Below are 15287 nucleotides of genomic sequence, written 5' to 3' on the forward strand. Positions count from 1 at the left end.
TGACAACAGAATTGGCACATGGCAAATAACAAAAGGTAGAAGAAATGTAGCTTTAATAAAAATAACACTTTGACACAAAGAAATAAAATAATATGCTTGTCTCTCAAAAAACTGTATTTTAGTAGGTTTTAAATACATTTCCCCAAAACTCCCTTATCCTGAACCTATCTCTTGTAGAATATTAACTCCTTCACAAAGCTGCAAAGCAGGAAAAAGTGTATTTGCTGGAGAGAAGATGAGGGGAAAAAAACTGATATCACCATGGTGGAGAACGACAAATTATATGGAAGAGGGATCATGGATTTGGCTGAGAAGTCAGTATAACAAGCCTCCTTAGTGAAAAACACCTCTAAATTTTGGGACTTGAGTCAGTTATTTGACATCAGGAGTGACTTTATGAAGTTGTAAGGATATATATTTTTAAAAATCATTAAAGAGGTTAGCATCCCCTTCGATTATAAGCTGTAAATGTGCAGTACAAGGAGTTGAAAAACACATTAATGTGATCATTATATAACCTCAGAATATCCATTCAAAAATCATGCATCTGTTAGAAATTCTAAACCCTTTTTCTGTAATAAAGATATTACTATTAGAAAATGAAGCTATTGCAATAGAATATATCAAATGAAGAGAATTGCAAGTGAATAGGAGTTTGAAATATAATTTGTAATATTTAAATGTATTCTTTACTTGTGTCTAATTCACATCTGAATCTATAAAAATAAATAAAACTATTATTAAATTTATTTGAAAATAAAAAATTACTTTTAAAAAAGCCTTTAAATTAGTGATAGAAATAAACTGAAAAACTGTAAACCTTAGTGCCAACGTTTTCTATTTCAGCTGTCAAAAAAGACATACCCATTTTTAATTGGAACCTTGACAGTTATTTAGGCATTTAAATAAGCACACAAGCACCCAAGACATTTTCAAAAGAACTTAGCATTTTTCTTTAGAGTGATTTCAATCATAAATAATTCCTCAGTACTTCTTCAGTGATTAATAGTTTTTATGAAAATCCTCTGAATCTTTATGTACAACTTGAAGGAGTAAAATACCTTTACAAATCTGTTCCAGATCCACATGAACTAATGGGAAAAAAATTAATGCTGAGAAAAGATGGAATTTGCGACTTCCTTTGACTTTAGAAGTCAACCTATGTTGCATAATATATATTTATTGCATGATATACACATATTAAACAGGTGTAAACACTTCTATATCTACAGCAGAACACCCTTATTTTTCTTGCTAAACACATATAGCCATTGCCTAGGTTTAATTATCTACATGCAAAACATTCTGGATTGGGTGTTTTACTCTTTACATAAATTATCCAAATTTTGACAGCAATCTGGACTACATATTTGCTTTCTTCTAAAATATTGTTTTTTAAGTAATCATAACAGCTTATCACTGAAAGCATCCTGGATCTATTTGCTTTGATGATGTTTCATATTTTGTATTCTTGTGTTAAGAAAATATGTCATAAAACATCCAAACTTGTACATTTAAAACAAACATTCACTAATGCCTCAGTCTCATATTATTATTTAAAGCACTGAACAAACACCTGCTGTTCCGTAACAATAATAATAATGATATCAGCAAAACCAGCAAATACACACCAAGAAGGGTGAAATCTCTCCCCATTTAGATTTAAATCCTGCCCTGGCTAGAAACAGAAATACTGGCATTGCTCTTTCTAGCATGAAGATCTCACTTATAAGAGCAGTGTCCCCTGAATGTCATTAGTTCCAGCTACTGGTTCCTGCTGAATAAGGAGTGCACAAAAGTTGTATATATTTGACTTGGTGCACAGATTACTATATAATCAACTTGTCTCTGCTATTATTCCCAGACTCTTGGAATCACTGTATCCTATCAGATGTCCTCAAATTCATTTGCCTGTCAGTACATCACCAATTAGACCTAATGTCACAGTGACCTTGATTTTTCCTGGTACTGAAAACTTTCTTAATCATTCTGTAGTGTAGATTGGGAATTCTGCTCTTAAGTGGCACATGTTATTTTCATATGGATATTGTCGTGAAGCAAATTTGCTTCATGACATATTGAAATAAGCATTTCATGACGTGAAATAAGGATATTTGCTTGCCACAATTAAGAAGTCCTAAGAATACTCTGCAAACACCGTTCCTTACCATTCCAAACACACACTAGTCATTGTTGATGACTAAACTGAATGAGACATTTCAGATTATGAGGCTAGAGAAAGACATTCAATGATTTTTATCTCTCGAACCTCGTGAAAGGTTTTACTGTAGTATACTCACTGTAATCTGACACCAAACACAGTGAAGTCCAGTCAAGCCTTGGTAACACTTTATAGTTTTGTGACACTTATCACATTTTGTTGGACAGTTTCCTTCTACCCAAAAATGGTGCATTACCTGTAAAAGAAAAATGTGGATATACATAGAGTTACTAAATTACCAGGTACATGGCAAAGCTAATGCTACCCCAAACTTACATCAGTATTCTTTTTAGACTTCACATATGTTTTGATGCAAGATGCAGGAGCTCTGGAGACACAGCGTTCATGGACTGTATACTTGCAAACTGAAAAAAAAGAAAGACGTTATTAGATGTTGCAGCAATGGTGTTTCTCACTACATTGCCATGAAACAAATAACATTACCAGCATGTCATCTCTAAGTAATCAATCCAATCAGTCAATGAAAAGTCAAACTAGACTGCTTTTTCCATGGAATACAAAAGGCCAATTAGAACGAGAATATTATGCAAGTGAGAAATCCAAGAATGCACTATCATTGCATAACAGGAAATGCTTAATTAAATCAGACCTTACTAAATTTTTTCACAATAATTCCCAAATGACAAAAATATTAAAGAGAAATTGGTGACTGCCAAGTGGTTTGTGTTGTTTGCTAGTAGGAAGAAACATATATTTTAAGAACTATAGGCATGAGAGCAGCTGGCAAGCACAAAAATAAAAGCCAATGAATTTACGTTGTTCCTACCATTGATTTATAACTCAGAAATGGCTGATTAGTCCTTTTTTAATAGCAATTGTTTTCATGCATTCCATGTAATCATCATAACTTTGACTCCTGTTTTACAAAATACCAACTCCTGAGAAGCATTTTTTTCCCCCTAAGCCCTCCGACACCAGTTTTAGGTGACTGTTACTGCTGACCAGGTCTGTAAAGATCATGCTAGCTGCATTTGGAAAACGTATAACGCAGGGTACAATGCAAAGCTCTCCTGACTTCAATGATACAACTGTGCCAAGATGAGGAAATAATGCTACAGCTTATGCCTGCATTCAATAGAGTCAACTATTAAAAACTGAGAATGAATTTCTCCCTGCATGGTACATGTCTCAGGCTTTTGACCTCGAGAGCAATTAAGCACAAAGTACTTCTAAACACCTTGCTTGCACCTATTACACAAACCCAGTGGGAGGTGCAGCCATTAATCAGACAAACTGCAGGGAGTAACATTGTTGATTGGACCATGGAGGGATGGTGAGGACCCCTGTGGTTCCCCCCTTTTTTTTTTCCTCCCACACAATCTAAAATGCAAATAATGAAATCTATAGCAATGCTTTGAAAATATACTGGAGAAAAAGCTTAGCTAAATAAGGAAATAGTGGAATAGTTTGCAAGTAGACTCATGTCTCTTGCTGCATGAAGTAATTGAAAGGAGCATGTTCTTCAGACACTCTGAGACCACTGTTCTCACAAAATAAATGCCTAGCACAATAATAAATACATTCTCAAAAGACACACTCCAGCATAAAAAAATTACAGATCTTGCAAGGCTGGTCTTTTGGGACAGTTTATATAACTGGTCTACCCATTTCTGGTAACTACTGAAGGTGATCTACATTATTTTCTTCATGGAACTCTCTTTCCAACATATATGGGTCTTAGTTCTTTACAATATCAGTCTGACAAAAAAGAACATTAAAGAATGTAACATTTCAAGATCTAATAGTCAGATGAGTATTTTATGTATATATTCCAGCTACTGTCATCAGCATTTAATAATCTCAAGTTGTGCAATTTCTATTTGTTTGGATTTTAATAAATGTATCTTTCCCATTTCATATTATGGTGAATGAAACGATATGATCTGAAAATGCATACAAGGATTTACATCCGAATTATATTTTAGATAATTCTGTGGGCCCAAGAGGAGAGAAATGGTCAATTCAAACCCCTCATTCATTCATTCAGACTAATCTCAAATTAAATCAATAGAGATGTAAAGGCAGAAAGGTTTTCATCAGCTGCAAGGGGCTATCTTTCATGCCAAAATTGGTGAAAATTGGTTGCAGTAAGAAACCAATTATTTTACCAAAAAAAAAATGAAAGGTGACTTGGTAACATGATGAGAAGAATACAGTTGGGCATTGAAGTTCTCATTAATCTAATGGAGCAGGGCATAACATGAACCAATCATTGGAATCATCCACAAGACATATTCAAATCAGAAAATAGGTCTTACAAAAAAAAAAAAAAAAAAAAAAAGATTAATAATTGGAACACATCACAAAAGAAAGATATGGATCTTCCATTTCTGGAAACCGTCAGATGGAGATAAGGTATCTTTCAGCAAGCCTTGGTTTCTCAAAAGAAATATTATGAGGTGGTCAAACACAGATTACTAGGAAATGCATAGATATAGCTCAAGGAATTAAAGGGTAGTAATTGCATCTAATAGCCTAATGAAGGTCAAATTAGATGCAGTAGCTTTTCTCTGCTCCTTTTCTTAAAATATATAATCAGTTAATACATGGATTGAGATTTATGACTACAAAACAAGTAACTATACAAAGCTTTAGAACTGTTACAGAAACTTGATTTTCCCAGTTTGCAGAAACTGGGATTTTCATCTTCATAATTAACAAAAATAATTCTGTAAAAAATTTGAATCAAAAAACATGGGACTTTGTCAAGTTGATACCTTTTGTACAAAAATTAGTAAAAAGAAAAGAGGAGTAACAAAAGTATAAAGTTAAAACCTAAGTCTGATACTCTAATAAAAAATAAAAAAGCAATAGCATTAGAGAAAAAAAGAGTAATAGACTCCAAAGGGAACAGTGGTAACGCTTTGAAAGTAGAAAACTTCCTCAAACAACACATTTTAAAGCCAAATTTCCTGAAAAATTAAAAAAAGAACCATGGGCACTCAAGCAGAGAAGAGGAGGGAGAGACACTACTGTGGTGACAATGGTTTTGTAAAGGGAAGCTATTAGTTCTTCGTTATGCAGCAAGAACAACATTTCTAGGAACAGACATGTAAGCAAATGGACACTGAAATGCTCATACTCACAAGAACAGCAGAGACCTTGCTTGCCTACTCCGATCAGCATGTTCAAACAAAGATTACAGTAGGCAGGCTTGTTGAAATGTTTCAATCTCCATACATGCTGCCCATCATCTTTCACATTCTGCACAGGACATAAGAGAAACAGATTTCACTTAATAAAATAAACAGTGAAATATATAAGTGCCAATAAAAATTGGTGATTGACTCAAGAACGTAAAAGACAAGCTGTTACTTCATTTAAGACTCGGCACCAGATCACAGCATAATCATTCTAAATACACAGGCAATGAATGATACAATAAAAAAATTCTTCAGAAGCTCATGGACATCCATGTGTTTCAAAAACAACTCAGAGAAAGCCAAAAGGCTGCTGTCACTACTGCAACATAATGATATCAATGTAACTAGGCTGACATTAAATTACAACTAGTATTAATTTTTTTTTCTAGAATAATCCTAAAAGTAATAGTGCTGCAGGTCAGAAGATAAAACTCCCTAAAACAAACAATAGCACAGGTTTTCTAAAACCACACAAATATTCTTAATGACTGCCAGAATTAGTTACATATATCACATATGTGAAACAGGAAAACCAACCATACCACAACTATTCCCAGCTTTAAATTAAGTTAATCTATACTGCCAATTATCTATCAAAACCCATGTATTTAAGGGTAAGATTTATATCTTAGACCTCTTCTCCAAAAATGGAATTCTTACACTTAAGGCCAATTTTTTTTTCAGTCAGCTATTGCACTGTACTCAAATCTTTCATGAATAAACTGATCAACTCACTGGCACTTACTACTTAGGGCCCCACTGTAATTTACGTGAATCTCTAAAATTTTATCAAATCACTCATTTTTATGAAACTAAGCTCTCTGTTAGATGATTCTCCTCTTCCTTCTTAATGGAATCCTTCTGAGGCCTCTCTGTTTTTTGAAGGCTAAAAAAATGATGTGCAGTTGGTACAGATGCTAAATTAATTCTCTAAATTCCTGGCTTCTTGGCAATACCATCCATGAGGATTTTTCCTTTCTAAAATCAACAGAGGTTTTGATTCTAAAAAAACTAGATGAACCTAATGTAATACCACTAGATTTTCTTAAAAAAAACTTCATTTCCATTTTACAAAATCTAACATCCAATGGAACACAGACAATTAATGTCCATCAGCTGCTTCCTTGTGTATTGCTGAAACTCTATAATCTTCTTGGTCATGTCATTGCCAAAAAAGAAATTGCCATATAGCTAAAGCAAGTCACACCAATCTGTTTCTCAGAAACCACATCAACAGCTGGTTCTTATCCAGTTTCTGATTTCTCACATCAAACTACTATTACTTGTCATCATGTATACACAATATTCCTGACTAGATTTTCAATATGATGGTTTTTTCACTGATGAGAATAGCCAATGTACGTTGGCGAGCACAAATTTTAATAAAAATTTAGTTTTGTCCTATATTAGCATATACTGTTTGTTATGTTCTTAAGAATCAGTATTGCTCTGTAATAGAATTAGAAGTTGATACAAGTTAAATGCAATGAAGACTTCATCATCCTTGTGGACAAAAAATAAAAATCCTGAAGCAAAATCAGGACTCTAAGAAATTAAGAATGTTTGGCTCAAAGCTTGGTCTAATCCAGAATACAACTTTGAAAATTTCCTACAAGTTACCTAGAAACAAAAAAAACCCTGAAATCCGTTAAAATATATTTTTTTTCTCTAGTATATCAGGATCAGAGCATAAGTAATAGCTGCCCCAATATTACCAGCAGGAGTTCAAATGCCATCTCTGACAGCTGGGCAATGTCAGGGTCCCCTTTCTGCAGCAAAAGCACAGCAGATGCCTAATGTGGGATTCTCAGGCTGGCAAAGAGTGTGGAAGTTTTCCAATTTCCCCTGAAGAAGCAGAAATAGATTCTGCAGCTGTGAAGCACTAGAAGCCTGTCAAGCTCCTTCATGACTGGCAGCTGAAGAGGATGTATTCCGTTAAACAGAGCTCTCTAACTTCTATTTTTCTTCTCATCTTACTACCATATTCCACACATTTTTGAAGTATTGTTAAACTACAATATAGCACGTGAATTTCAAGCCTTCTGACAGTAGGCAATTATTCATTAGATAACAAAGACCATGTAAATCCTTTTGAGATAAAAACAGCAGACAATGTACACTTCAATTTTAACATCACTCAGGTCATCAACACATACAGTCATAAACCACAAGCACTTAAAATGTGAACTGACCACCCTTCCTTAGCAAAATACTTGCTGTTTAGGAAAATTAACAGAAATTTAAACATATGCATAAACTTGCCCCTCCTTCCACATTAATTTTGTACTACTTTTTCGTTTTAATTTCATTTTTAAAGAATGACCATTATATGTGAATATGTCGCTTCTTATTTGAACAGAACATATGGTCTAACTTAGCTGGCATTTTCCTTATCAGAAAAACAAACAAGTCTTGATGTGGGTGTTCTGCCAATTAAAACACTTAGCTGTGTTACAGACTGCAACTGATGCAAATCCATTACATAAACACAATGCACTTTTGGAAAAGAGCAAATTAAATTTCTGCTTTTGTGCATTGCCAAAAATAAGCAATAAAGTGCTGCATATGATTATGCATGCCCATAACTTTTTAAACCACCACCAAGAGAAAAAAAAAAAGACATAATATGAAACAAAGCCACCTCAATGCAAGTCTTTAAGTATGAATAAAATCCACAATTCTGACACATCAGTGCATTTACTGACATTAACTCATTTTGCTTTCATATCCTGAGAAAGAGTTTAAAAACAAATAGACCTTAAGAAGATCACAAAGCAGGGCAGATACAGTAAAAACCTCTTCCTCACTTCATTATAAACATCACTGAAAATCAAGCCTCCATATGTCATACCCAGACTTTTAAACAGAATGACAATAGAAACATTTATTTTGTTAACAATGGTTCTCTTAACTCATGGTCCTAACCCTGCTACCATGGATTTGATTGCCAAAACCACCTGACCTTAAAAAGCAAGTCAACCATGAAAGAGCCAACCTTAGAACTAGTGGAAAATTTTATGCTATCAGACTTTAGCTACACATCCCTAACCTGGTTTAATATTAACTTATGTCAGCTTTTCAGATATTTGTGTATAAGGTAGACAAAGAGATCTTCAAGATTCTGAGACTTAAAAAAAGTAATGAAATTACTAATAAATTTTGATCCCAGCAAACATACTAATAAATTTTGATCCCAGCAAACATACCCTCTTAAAATAGCTGCAGAGTGTCTAAAATATCAGAATATCAGAATATTCAGGTTTTTTCTATGAGAAGACTTAGTAACAAGCATCCAAGTGAGAAGGATGTTATGCAGTAGCTGTTATTCTTTCACTGATTATTTTGTTTCCATTTATTTTTAAAATATTTACTTGACTTGTTCAAGACAAATTTATTACTGATTTTTAGGTATTGTTCCATCAGTGGGAAGGTGAGAAGAGTTTCCATTAAACTATGCAGCAAACATAGTTTAAAGCAATTACAACTGTATTTGTATACATTCTATATTCCTTTGGTTAGCTCTCAGAAAAAAATTCATATCAGGTTTTCTTCTGTTCAATTTGCTTTGGGAAGAAAGGGTTTTAAGTCTGTTTTTGGTCAAGTGGAAAGGGAGCAACCTGACTCAAGGGACACACTATTTGGGAGGCTCACTTCTAATTTCTGAGATACTGTGTGTTTGTTTGACAAATCAAAACAAAAATCGCCCACAGCCTTCATCCACACACTCATCCAAAACCAGAAAAGGGAGCACAAGAGGGAAAATTAAATGGCTTTTAAAAACTTCATAAATAGCCACAATATAGAGTTTCCCTGTCCGAAATCTGTAACCATCTGTCATCTGCAGAGACTTGGATGCTGCAGAAATTAAATTGTGAATAACGGTAAATCTGTATACAGGCATGAAACAGCATTTTACACCTTATACACAGAAGAGGTTAGCTACTCCTGACTGTTCCTGGGGTTTTTTCAACCCGGAGACAAAAGGCAAAGCGGGGCTGTAGTAAGGAAAGGCATTTGCGAAGTTGCCGCAGGGCAGCGCGGCCAGCCCCGAGCAGCGCGGCCAGGGCCGGGCCGAGCAGCGCCTCGGCTCCCGCCAGCGCGGCCTCCCTCAGCGGGGCCACCGCGCCCTCTGTGGGCCCGGCCGCCACAGCAGAGCGGCACAACAGCTCCTCCATCCCTCACCGAGAGTCTGCCTCCAGCTGGGAACGAGCGGGCACAAAGGGAACGAGCTACAGCTCAGGGGGCTCGAGTTTGCCCTCCACCTGTATGGAAATAGCGTATGGTGCGTCGGAACTTCGGCCTTCCAGAAAACTCACACTTCAGAAAGGACTTGCAGAAATGTCACTCAGGACAATAAAAGGCCTGCCCTTCTTCCTCGCTGAACGAAAGAAATAGAAGTCTACGAAACTGCCCAGGTTTTGAGCAGTCATTTCGAGCTCCGGCCTGAAGGGATTACTCACGGTGTAAAAGATCACACCCCGGACTCACAAATGTTTGCAAGTTTCTAGTCGGATTCCATTTTAACATACAGCTCAAAAAGTCTGGCAACTTATGTAATATACACGGTAAGAAGCAGTAAGTCCACCAAGTATGGACTCCCACTGAAGCATTCTATCCCACATTCAATCAAAAGAGCTTCATTGTTGCTTTTTTTAATATTTAAGTACAATCACATAATATTTGTGGTTTGAGGATCCAAAGTAAAATTTTAAGAGTATACCCTTACAATTTAATTGAAACATAGTGTCAATTCAACAAAAATGCATGTCCCACTAAAATTTACCGTGATTTAAAAGGTGAACTGGTTTGGAAGTTACAATTAGTGATTTAAAAGAAAGGTATATTTGCCTTATTTCAAATTATTGCTGACTTTATGCAGCATTTGCTGGTTTTAAACTTCTCTCTCACCTTAGCACAGCTATTCAGCAGCTGTACAGTACCAGGCACAGTGCAACCGTGACATCTAGTGGCCAGTGGAGAGGGAAGAAAATACTTCCCTAAAGTACAGCATTTCTTTAAACACTACCACTTCTGAACTTGCAGTTTATACTTCCTTTTTATGCAATCACTGACAGAGGTGACAGTAATCATTTGTTACAGGAAAAGTGAGACCAAGCACCTGCCATGCAATTACTTTAAAAGAGAAATCAAGTGCTTTTATCAAATCATGGTGGAATAATACTGTACAACACCTACCAAAGAGCAGAGTACAACACTTACAGCTGACAAAACCTATCATTAAGAAGCCTTTTGTGCATAGATTACAAAAGAAATCTTAAGTGATGCTAGGAGAGTCAATGAGTTAACTCTCCACCTTCTCTTACAATGTCAATCTATTTAAATTAATGCAGAAGCAAATAAAAAAAATCAGAAACTTCAAAGGTTTCTACCGTGGAGAAGTAGAATAAATAGCCTAGTGGTCACTAATGGGCAAAAGACCACTTCCCAAAAGAATCAGGGGTACTGCAGGGATGTCTCTGTCCAATTTGTGTTTGGGTGAGAGACTAACATAGTTAGATGTAAAAATAAATTTGGAAAGTGGATGAGGACTGTGAAAACTCTCCAGACTGAAGTGTGACACTCAGCAAAAAACTACCTCATACATTTATTACTAAAAATTAAACTACATAAATAACAAGTTCCTACACAGTTAACATTTTCTTTTTTTTCATGAAATTCTCACTTTGCATGAGAATTTATTGAAAAAAAATCCATGAAGCTGAAACAACTAAACATCAGAGTAAGAATTTGTCTCAACAACAAACATTTCAGTAGATGCCATATAGAACACATTTAGACAGTGCTAATGAGAAAAAGGGTAAGCGCCCTGGATTATACATGTATACATGTAAGCACAAATGGATTATACATGTATACAATTCCAAGAGATTTTCTCCTAAAGCAAATTGCCAAATAGTATATGTATCTATCTCAGAATCCTTACAAAAAAATCCTTACAATTAAGTTATTATTTAAATTCCTTATCTTGTACCCAAATTATTTGTTTAGAACATCAACTGTTTTCAAAAGCAGTAAAAAATCAAATATGTCATTTCTATCCTGGAACATTCTCAGAGACAGAACTCTGTATTTCTAAAGTCTACCTTCATAACAACTCCAAAATCAAATCTTAGCAGGAAACAGGACATAAAGGCCAGCAAACTAAAACAAACTGGATATTAAGGTTGATTTCCTAAGGAAATTAGACTTTTTTATGCTCTTTGTCCTATTATCTTCATCACTTTAAACTGCACCAGCAACTTTTAGATTAGTTTAGTAATCTCAAATAAATTTGAAGGTCACTAGAAATTTCATGAAAGTCTATGAAAAAGCTGGGGCGGGGGGGGGGGGGGGAGCAGAGAGAGAGAGAGAGAGAGAGAGAGAGGTCAGAGGGCAAAGGCCACGAACCTGTGAGAGGTTAGCATTATCTCAACCCCACTACTCATAAACACTGACTTGTTTGTTCTTTTATTTTTAAATCATATAGTTCCATACTTCACTTAAATTCTCCTTCTTTTTAAATTATTCTGACTAAATCATCTAATACAGTATGTAATAAGAACTGATTGAAAGGCTTTAAATGTAATATAGAACTTTCACTTGATATCTCACCTTTCAGTATAGCTATTACAGGAAACTAAGGATTAAGTACAAACAATGTAGCTGAATTCTGAAAGAACTATGACAAATCTACAACTGAAATAAATTATCATAGCTTCACTGATATTAGCATATCAAATGAGACTAGCTGAAAATCTTCTATATTTCGTAGAAGCTCTATACAACAGTTAAGTACATTACAGTGTTAATGGACCCCAACCCAAAACAATCATCTGCTGATAATGGGCCATTGAATGTCACTGCATGACTGGTAAGAACTGTAACATCCCATTGTGAGATGCTCTGCTCAGAGGGAGGAGCCAAGCATTCCTAACTGGATATAATCTGGGTTTTGGGGACATCAGACTCAGCCTTTCCACTGGTGCCCAAGAGGAACAGCTGGGGATTTCCACTGGACCTTCAGAGGAAGACTACACCCTTCTACAGGATCACTGCTCTGACAGAGCCACATCTGCCACTCAAGGAGGACTGCAGCCATTCCAATTTGGACTGCTACCAACATGCTGGCCAAAAGGGTGTCAGGTTGTATTCTGACTCTGTCAGTGGCTTTTCTTTTGTATTATTGCATGTATTTTGTTTCTTTTCCCTTTTCCTAATGAATTGTACTTCTGACTTGGAGTCTCTCACTAGTTTTGCTTTCAAACCAGAACAATGATTAGTAAATCAGCTTATGAAAACCTTAAGATATTAGCACTTTTTTATTTTATTAGTGAGTCCAAAAGATTCTTATCTTACTTTTCATTATCATAACTAAAAGGAGAGAGATAGACACCCAGAAAACAGAGTCCTGGAAAGCTAGGTTTGCAAAATCTAACAATGGCATGCAAAAAGAAATAAGAGCATCCCACTAATGGGACTGATGCAATGGAATGAAGAGTTTGGATAATACATTAGATGCTGTAAAATCATCAAAATCATGCTATCAGTTTACACTAAATAACAGACAGGCATTAGTATTGATTTCACTTTTCAATGTCCTAAAATACAATTTTATTTGAACTATGAACAAATGACAGCAGTGTATTTTTGCTGGTTTAATGAAAAAATTTTAAAGATTGCTTTTCTCTACATATAATGTGGTGGTTTAAAAAATTAAGCAGTTTTAAACATAAAAAGAAAAATAGGAGCCTTTTTAAAGGGCAGCATCTTTTCCTAGAGAATCATTAGAAAATTACTAGCAAAACAGCTCATATGTAGGTAATGAAGTTTACATTAACTATGCTTATTGATAATAAGACATTTTGCATGCTATTATAGTATTTTTTTCATGATTGTACATCTATGTCTGTTAAATACATCAAATACTAGGAATACTCTTGATGACAGAAACACTGACCCATGCTAATAACAGGCTGTAGAATTCTGATCACTCTTTATGTATTTTTAGTATTTCCATAGTAAAGCTATGCACAACACAATAAATATCGAAAAACTAGTAAAAATGCTCAAAAGGATAAAATGTTTGATAACATAGCTTCTTTCTAACAGCTTTTCCTTTAATATGAAAATAAACTCTACAGAATGAGCTGCATTAATTTATGCCATAATTTAGGAGTTTCAAATTTAGAAAGAATGAAATGTAGATATTGAAAAATCCTCCCAGAACATCTATATTACTTGTCATAAAATAAAAATCTGTACTCAAAATCACTATCAGTTATCTACTATACTGCTTGCTTGAGAGCATTTGCTGGCCTTTGTTAAGAGTAATTCTGTGGAAACAATGGAATTCAGCCTGACAAAGATCTGTTGTTTGATGACAATAATTTAACATTTTTCTTACCCCGTCTCACATATAGAATTAGGGAATTAGTACTGCAGTGATTCAGACACATTGAAAGTTGTCTTCAATTCATATATTTTATTTGTAATTTAATTAATTAGATTTTTCAAGACTTATATATCTTCCTTTCAATAAACTTGTTTGTTACATATTCCCCTATACAAAGTACCAATCTGAGCATTCTTCATGCAAATAAAATAGTATAGAGCAACTACAGCAGTCTAGATTGCACTAAATGGGGAAAACAAATATTGTTTATTATTTTCAGCATGTGATAATTACTTAAGAAAAGATATTAAAAAGATATTAGAAGGTTTTCTTTCAAATAGCAGAAAAGCATTTGAAACCCATGCTTCAGTAGATGAGTTCAAAATTAGTTCAAATATAGGACAGCAGGTGGCACTGAAAATATGCCAGCCTTAAAACAGCTGTGTTGAACTGGTAGAAAATGGATCATATTACATCTGTATTACCTTTAATGTGAGGTTGTAAATGTAGAGAACATAAGCTCATCTTTCACAATACTCCATCCATTGGTATAAGTGTCCCCCTTGATATTGCTTCTTACTATACTTTACTAATGTAGTTACAGAGACAGAAGATCTTTACAGGGATGTATCATGACAGGACAAGAGCCAGCAATAATTGCTGGAGAAGGAATTACATCTGCACATATGAACAAAAACTCCCTTGAGAACAATTAACACAGGGAACGTTTGCCCACAGTTCTGGTAGAATCCACCTCACTCAAACTGTCCAGGCTTGACAGGGCCCTGGATAACTCAGTCTGTGGCACTGCCTTCAATTAGGAACTGGAACAGAAGATCACCAGAAGCTCTTTCCAACCTAGACTGCTCCATGACTCAGTACAGTTAGGCCACACAACCATGCTGAGAAGATTAGACACTACTCCAAGTCAGCTGTAACATACACATGGGCAGTAAAAACACTTAACAGATAATACTGCAGCTTGGAATTAACAGGTTGTTAGCAAGGAAAATTATTCAGCTTTTTACAACTTCCAGCTCCAGAGCCAGCTTATTAGGTGTTGCTTTAAACTGGTGCCAGTGATTCTGTGGTGTTGAAGACACTTCGTTCTTTGCACGTCATTCAGCCATAGTAAAGAGGAGTAAAGCAAAGTCATTCTTTATACAGGCCACAGAAAAACTAACCTGAAAGCCACAGTCAACATGCAAGCAGAAACTTGATGCTACTATTTAATACCTACATTTTCTAACCCAAGTAGGACCAAGAGCGGGATTGTTGTCATTCCTCCTTGGATCCACTCTTCTAGGGAAACAGTGCCATCATGATCATAGTCAATTTCTTCCATCATTTCATGAAGAATCTACAGTTTAATGAAAAATCTCATAAATTTTAATTTATTATTTCTATATTCTAATACAGCAATTTGTTAGGATATATGCAGATCTCCAATTCTCTCATACAAAAACCAAAAAAAATATTACTTGCATGGTAGCTGTAGTCAAATGAGTTC

The 15287-nt window shown here is 35.1% G+C and overlaps 1 protein-coding gene across 2 annotated transcripts in view; it reads right to left on the reverse strand.

Annotated features, from left to right (window-relative positions):
* The window catches only part of DGKB (diacylglycerol kinase beta), a 337132-nt gene that overhangs the window by 232061 nt on the left and 89784 nt on the right, over positions 1 to 15287 (reverse strand). For both annotated transcript variants that reach the window (XM_053989200.1, XM_053989191.1), the window contains exons 10-13: positions 15018 to 15137; positions 5329 to 5446; positions 2498 to 2586; positions 2301 to 2417 (exon numbers count right to left, since the gene is read on the reverse strand). In XM_053989200.1, coding sequence (XP_053845175.1) covers positions 2301 to 2417; positions 2498 to 2586; positions 5329 to 5446; positions 15018 to 15137 — 444 coding nt within the window. The remainder of the gene's footprint in view (positions 1 to 2300; positions 2418 to 2497; positions 2587 to 5328; positions 5447 to 15017; positions 15138 to 15287) is intronic.

This window comes from Vidua macroura, chromosome 1 (assembly GCF_024509145.1).
Source record: "Vidua macroura isolate BioBank_ID:100142 chromosome 1, ASM2450914v1, whole genome shotgun sequence".
NCBI lineage: Eukaryota > Metazoa > Chordata > Aves > Passeriformes > Viduidae > Vidua > Vidua macroura.